Source organism: Anoplophora glabripennis, unplaced genomic scaffold, assembly GCF_000390285.2.
Source record: "Anoplophora glabripennis isolate ALB-LARVAE unplaced genomic scaffold, Agla_2.0 scaffold1114, whole genome shotgun sequence".
In the NCBI taxonomy this organism is placed as follows: domain Eukaryota; kingdom Metazoa; phylum Arthropoda; class Insecta; order Coleoptera; family Cerambycidae; genus Anoplophora; species Anoplophora glabripennis.
The window spans coordinates 40,216-48,177 of NW_019417188.1; the positions used below are offsets into that span (position 1 = coordinate 40,216).

Below are 7,962 nucleotides of genomic sequence, written 5' to 3' on the forward strand. Positions count from 1 at the left end.
CGTGCTATTCATCGACTTTAACATAAGATCAGTCATTAAAATATTGACAATGTCATTGTGCACTCCAACCGCTTTTCAATGGAAATTTTTTACATCCTATTACACCGCTGTATATAAATAAGGCCCACTATCAGTAAAGTCTTAATTCATTCGAAATGTTCTTCAGATACACAGTTTTAGTTATAAATTTCGCGTCTTTCGCGGTTTGTGCCGACATCTTAGCAATCGTGCCAACTGCGTCATACAGCCATCAAATAGCTTTCTTTGACTTTTGGAAAGAACTTTCTTTAAGAGGCCATAAAGTAACAGTGGTTACAACAGATCCACAGAGTAACGAAAAACTAACAAATCTAACGGAAATCGACGCGAAATGGCTCTACAAATTCTACGCAGACATAAGTACCGTCGCTGAAAAATCACTAACCATGTGGAACTTTCATAAATGGGTACACGATATGTTACTCAACACAAGCCAGGAAATATTGTCTCATCATCAACTTCAAGATTTGATACATAACAAAAAGAGACACTTTGATGTGTTTCTTGTGGAGTGGTTTTATGTTGAGCTTTTAGCATTTTCAGAAATATATAATTGCCCTACAATTTTAATAAGCTCCTTAGAAGTATTCACAAGATTCCACACTGAAATAGGAAATCCTGCGCATCCTGGTTTATATCCTGATTTGGGATCACCGTTCGTCTATCCTCTGAGTTTTAAAGAAAGGGTGACAAGTACGATCTACTACCTATATACAATGTTATTCTACGATTACTTTAGTTTTCCTTTGAAGAACAAATTTATGGCCAAGTTTTTCAACACTACTTCAACAATAAACGAGTTATTGGACAACGTCGACATGCTTTTCCTTAATGTGAATCCAGTTTTGCAACATGTTAGAGCTATTGGTCCCACTACAATCAATATCGGTAGTATGAGAGATAAGTCTGCCAAACCTCTATCTCAGGTACGTATTAACAACGATTTGTTTCGTAATAACTAAATATATTGTGCTTTGTATCCATTATCTTTATAGTGCAATGTTAACAGCTACATTATTTTTTAAAGCGCTTAAATACATCTTATATGAAAAAACTATTATTATTAAATACAGATGCAACATTGTATTGTATTCAGATAAACACGTGGTTGTTAAGATAAATATCTATTTATTGAAGCTAATTAAGCTTTCTCAGAAATTAAAAGTTGTAATTGGCTATGTAACAAAGCAATTACTTTTAGGGTCGGAACAGATCAAGAGTTATTTTAATATCTCAGAAGCCATTTTGTATTAAATTTTTAAGTTTCTAAAGTATAAATAAAATGTTATCATGTTTTTTGTAACCAAAAACATAAAATTAAAATTTTTCGAACAAATATCTGAAGAATATTGAAATTTGTGATTTAATAAAACCATATACCGTATTTAATTTTTGCAAATGCATTAAATATTGCTTTATATGGAATGAACGAATATTGCTTTCTGATCAAAATAAACAGATTTAACTCAACTTACCTCTACCCTTTACTTTGTTTAGAGGGTATTAAAGAAATTAAAAAAAAATCTCAAATAACTGTGAAACGCCTTGTAAAATTTTGTTGAAGGTTGGTGAACTGTTGGTATAGGATTAGTCAGTACAAAATGCAATATTTATCATAAACACAACTACAAAGTAACACAAAATGTGTATAATAAGTACTAAATCTAGTATAAAACTTAAAACTTAACTAATACAGTCTAAAATATAATTTAGCAAAATGACAATAAACATAATCCAAGATCCACTAATACATGCCCAAAAACTCATTAATTGAGTAAAAACTGTTTTCAGTTAAATAATATTTTATTTGTTTCTTAAATGTTTTATTACAAGTGATGTTTTTTTAACGATCAGGTAATTTATTATATAATAATATTCCCTTATATTTAGGACTCTCTTCATATTTTGTTAATAAATGTACCTAATTACTAAATAATGTAGTTTTGATGTGAATTGGTTTGCCTGCGTGTGTTTATGAGTATTTACTGCAAAAAATATAAATAAAAAAATGGTATGGGAAAGTTACTTTTCCAGACTGTTTAGATACTGATGGTTTCTTAGCAGCAAACTAAAACACGATTTTTTAGGGCCTGAAATGGGAACGAAAAAGTACATATTTCCCAACGATTTCAGAAAAATTTATATAATATCCCTGCTGCTATTTGCCTGTAATTAAAAAAATCTATTATCTCGATATGTCGCGCTTAAATATGATTCAAGCCTGTAACTTATTTATTTTTTGGCCGATTTCAAAAATTTTTATTTGAGAATGTAGGGAAAAAAACTATCTAAATGTGATACTGCTGTTTTTATTAATGCAATTCAAGGCCAACTAGGATGCATTTTCTTGACATCAAAACAGCTGATTGTAATTAGCGATACTTTTTTCAAAAAACAGATTACGTATTCTCATTTAACATCCCCTAAAACGTCTTACCACTAAGTTTCATCAAATTCGATACATTTTCTGGCGAGCACTACACCATGTCGCCACAGCAATAGAAGTCTGTAACTTCTTTATTTTTTGGTCTATCTCAAAAATTTTTTTTACGGAACTAGTGCTCATCTGAAGATGTATCGAATTTGATGAAACTTGGTGATAAGATATTCTAAGGGATGCTGAAATGACAACACGTAAGTGATCTGTTTTTTGGAAAAAAAATCGCTAATACCAATTAGCTGTTTTGACGTCAAAAAAATGTGTCTTAGTTGGCCATGAATTGCATTATTGCATTAATAAAAACAGCAGCATTATAGTTAGAGATAGTTAATTGATATCGGTCAAAAAACAAAGAAGCTACAGGCTTGTGTCACATATAAGCGCGACACCCTGTATAGTAACTTGTTTTATTAATTTGTCTTTTAATATTGTTTTACATACATTAGACATTAGAAGATAGAGAAATATGCTATGGTATTCAAGAAAAAGTTGTAAAAAAAATTATCTATACTTCGCGGCCGAAATTTTAGAGAGTGACTCAGACATAATGTAAAAACACTATTACCAAAAACGTATAAAATAAAATATTATTTGTCTTGTATTAAATGATGTGCCGCTCTCTATGCAGTCTATAGACTGAGTTGCACTGAACGTCGATCTATCTTCTATCTCTGTCTATTGCACTTAATAGCAAATAGGGAAATACTTTTTAGCGGGTGTAAACGGACCTAGGACATTTAAATAAAGGGGACTTATTTATTTACATTTCTAGATGAAGCCTGGTCTATTCACAGTCTAATTGTATCATTGTTGTCAGCTGTATAATTATACTGGAAATGTACTTAATATTTTTATCGCAATTTTCATCACAATTGTGAAAATTATTATTATAGGATAGTATTATTAAGTTATGCATACAATATTGTTAAATTCTGTACATATTAAACTATTTTTCATTTTTCATATTTGCCATGTTTGAAGACTTGGCAACTACGCAATAATTTGTAGCGTGTTCCTCGTTCGTTCTGCCGTGGTTGGCAGAATATGGCGTCTCTTGTTAGAAAATAGTTGTGATTTTAGTAAGTGAAACGTGATTAGTGTTTATACATGTATTTTGGATAAACTTTTAAGGTGTGAATATGGTTAGACAGTGCAGAATTTGTAAGAAATTGGATTATAAACATCCACATCAGCTATCCTTCCACAGGTAAGCGTGCTTGAAGGTGACTTTGGAATGTATATGCAACTGTGGCCATTGTCGTGCGTGTGGGTAACTTTTATTTGAATAACGGTAAAATTTTATAAAACTGACTTGGTATTTTTTTAAAATTTTTGCTGAAATAGTAAGAAAACAATAATATGAACCACGTTTGGCCATTAAAATCAAAGGAAAATGCTGCACCACAAATAAGTTACAGACATTATTTATATTTAATATATTTATAGGTATTTCAATGTTATCCCTTATACCCAACATTACAAATTTTAATCATTCATCATTTTCATTTTCCTCTACGACAAAAACCTTTTCAAAAATATATTTACAATTTTACTAAATGCACGAGCATAAAAACTGAATAAATACAACAGCAAAAATATGGTGGTGGTTCACTTATACATAAAAATACCGAAGATGCAATCAACTGAAAGTTGCATTCATTCAACCATTTGATGTTCTCCTTTGGGAATATATTTTTATGTCTCACTGAAAATTTGCCTCAGTATTCTAAAAGTGAAATGTGAACGTTTTTAGGATGCTTGGGGATGGTGCAACAAGAAAGAAATGGTTACAGTTATTGGGATTCCAAGAAGTTATAAAAATATTATATATATTTATTATAAAAATACTGAGTAGCTGTTGAAATATATTGACTTAGGACTATAAAATATTTTATTTTGACCCATCCAAAATGTACGACATTGGAGATGTAATCGCGCGCATCAGTTGGATGAAAATAAAGCCCTCTGCTTTCCCCTTGTCTAGCTTCACCCAACATATGAGATAGACTGTGACATGCATAATAGTCCCCTTTATTTAAATGTCCTTGAAACGGACGTACGTAGTAGTTGATTTAGTGGTCGTTAGAAACGCCATAGCATAAGCGTACGCGAGGAGTCAAATTCCGTGCCTATAATAAATAAATTTATAAATTAAATAAATACGACCGGTACGTTTTAAAACGTGGTAATAATTAAAATTGATCAACGTGTTGGTTGAAGCAAACCGTCTGTTGCTCATAAAAATAATAACTGTTATGATTTGTTTTCTCTTTTCCATATTTTCTATATCTTGTTGCTTCCTAGACAGATACGCCTATATAGTCCAATTAACTAAGCCTTTAAATCGAAATTTTGCCAACTTGGCTGAATTTTTGATATGAGTTAGTTTAAGGTATATTATAACAATAAGTGAGAGTAATTTTTTGTTCAACCCCCGGCCAAGGGTGGAAAAAGATAAAACAAAGGGCTTTTTCAAGATAACTCAAAAAGGGTAAGAGCTAGAAAAAAAAGTTTTTCATGAAAGTTGTAAAGCAGACAATTCTACATAAAAATGGCCTCTTAACTTTTTCTTGTACTATTACAATTAACAGAGTTAGGGAGGCTAGAAGTTAAGGGAAGATTTCAGAAATTTAAAAAAAATCATAACAAACAGAAAAATGATTGAATTTTGTAATTTTTTTTTTCAATCTGCTCTAAAATATGTAACTTTTCTTTTCAGAGAAATAGATATATTTTTTAATTTTTAATAAGAAAGTTATAACAAAAAATCAAATTTTTAATCGTTAATTTTAATGATTTAACAAAATTAAATTTCTGAAATCTTCCCTTAACTTCTAGCCTCCCTAACTCTGTTAATTTTAATAGTACAAGAAAAAGCTAAGAGACCATTTTTATGTAGAATTGTCTGCTTTACAACTTTCATGAAAAACTTTTTTTTCTAGCTCTTACCCTTTTTGAGTTATCTTGAAAAAGCCCTTTGTTTTATCTTTTTCCACCCTTGGCCAGGGGTTGAACAAAAAATTACTCTCACTTATTGTTATAATATACCTTAAACTAACTCATATCAAAAATTCAGCCAAGTTGACAAAATTTCGATTTAAAGGCTTAGTTAATTGGACTATATAGATTTTCGATCCCCACATGCTTCATCCTCCTTACTAGTCCAAGAGCTAGCGAAGAGTCACTCTCTATAATTTCGACCGTAAAGTATAAGTTAATTTTAGATGGTAGGTCTAAATTAAATTTTAATCAATTTAAAATTAATTTTAAGGATTCTTTAAATAGGAAATGTACAAATGTTACAATTTATTTTAGACAAATTTCAAACAAAACCCTTTTTTCAAAATGTTTGTGATAAAATGAGAATGTAATTCTTATGGTAGAAATCGTTGAAAAAATAATTGGATCAAAATGGAAATAAAAATTTCTATTTTCTTTCTAGCGAAGGACTGACATAAACGAGACTAATATTTCAACAAAAAAATAATGTATGTCTGAACGTTTTTTAGAGAGGTTAAAAACGAAAAAATCGTATTTATTCCGTTTTTCGGTATTTATTTTCTAGTAGCATCAACAACTGGAGACACTGGATCTCTAATTACTGTTCGATATTCTGCATCAGATGCAGCATCAAATAACCCGACCCTAATATACCCCGTCTCCATAAATTAACACTAACCACTAGCCAAACAAATACTCCTGCTTATGAAACCGCAAGTTTGTAATTAATTATGGGCGATCGCCAAACAATCTTGCGCGAGCGGATGGAATCTGGCTCACCTGGGGTATGCAATAGACGAAGGATGCTCCCCAGGCCACGGCGAGCATGACTTTGCCTCTCCTCCTTGCGTCGTTGACTTTGAGGGGGTGCAGCACTGCGAAGTAGCGGTCGAGAGACACGCAGACCAGCACGTTGCTGCTGAGGTAGGGCCCGAAGGCCCGGAGGAACAGGAACACCTTGCAGGCGACGTTGCCAGCTAGCCAGCGGCCGGTCAGGCGCCAGCTAACCTGGAATAGAAGTAACTGGGTAATTCATTTTAGTTTTTATAAAAAAAAAATATTTACGATTTTGTCAAATGTGACTTTGTATTTTGAGCAAAAAATGGAGGCACTTGAAATGCATCGGTGGCGGTATGCGATGATCAATTTTGTTATCTTATACAGGGTGTCCCGTAATTGATTGAACATTAGCTAAAGGGTGATAGCTGGCATCAAAATAAAGCGTTTGGTTCCAAGATGCCTCAGCAAAATGTTGCTCGTTTTCGTTCTACATAATGTTTCATTAACTTTCTTTCCAATTATTTATTAAATATGTTGAAAGCTGTTGAATGGTTTTTTTTTGGTATTGTAATATTACTAATAATGGCAGCAATTTCACCATTGTCGCTAGATGACGTCACCTACAACAACATTGGACCATTAACATGGCCATAACTTTTTTGACAAAAATAAAAAAATTGCATTAAATTTCATATAAAAAGAAGTATACTTATTTGAAGTCAAAAAAGTAGACTATTTTCGAATTAAATCTAATTTTTCAATGAAATGATTAAATAAAAAACTGTATGTTGAACGGTTGTGCAAACGCAAACTTAATGTATTCTCAAGGTCTTCAATCCTAGTGGATGTTATGTGTATCTGTGTTTTCATTAAGACTTTTACAAAGCAATTAAGTAAAAGGAAATATAAAAAAGGTAATTAAATAAAAATAAATGGTTGACAAAATGAATATCCGAAATGATGATCTAAATTAAATTAAAATACAATAATCTTGAAAACAAAACATCAACAAATTGCAATAAATATTGAAAGTGTTCACCATTTACTACAACACATTGTCTAACCCTTTTATTCAAGTTTCGTTATACTTCAGTGTATGTGTACACTACCTCTACCAATGCACCTATGAGGACAAACTTCATCTAGATAATTCCTAACTTCTAGGGTGTAATATTCTGGGGTGTCATCATGCACGTACCAAGAGACTCGTCTTAAAGTTAAAGGTACATTTTCTAAAAGAATTTGTAAATAAAAAAACTGAGATATTGATATTACTGGAAAGTCCCGCGATAAAAGCTGCTGGACTGGAGTAAAATGATATGGATGCAGCTTTTGTTTCCTTATCATTCTGGACACCGAAGACTTTCTTATACCCATGGGTGCACCAACACGTCTTGAGCTGGTTTCTACATCTTTGGCAATGCGGACTACAATTTCATCTTCCATATCCGCATCAATTACTCTCGGTCATTCCGCTTTCCTGTTTTTGGGGGCCAGTTTCGTATAATGACTTGAAGGTTTTATGGTTCGGTTGCCTTATATTCCGATAAAGCTCGAAATAGCGTTGCGCTGCTCTTGGAGAATAAAAATTTTCCTTGGCATATAGGCGGACCCTATCCCGTTTTTGTACATTTAAAAAATCATTATGACGTAGCAAATAACAATAATTAAGCGGTTAACCAAGTGGTTAATAAAGAAACTTT

The 7,962-nt window shown here is 32.0% G+C and overlaps 1 protein-coding gene across 1 annotated transcript in view; it reads right to left on the reverse strand.

The window, feature by feature from the left end:
- The window catches only part of LOC108915548 (gonadotropin-releasing hormone II receptor-like), a gene marked incomplete at its 3' end in the record, with an annotated part of 46,335 nt that extends 38,630 nt beyond the window's left edge, over positions 1-7,705 (reverse strand). The window contains exons 1-2 of the mRNA XM_018721608.1: positions 7,535-7,705; positions 6,260-6,487 (exon numbers count right to left, since the gene is read on the reverse strand). Of these exons, the coding sequence (XP_018577124.1) occupies positions 6,260-6,487; positions 7,535-7,705 (399 nt within the window). The remainder of the gene's footprint in view (positions 1-6,259; positions 6,488-7,534) is intronic.
- Between the last annotated feature and the right edge of the window lie 257 nt (positions 7,706-7,962).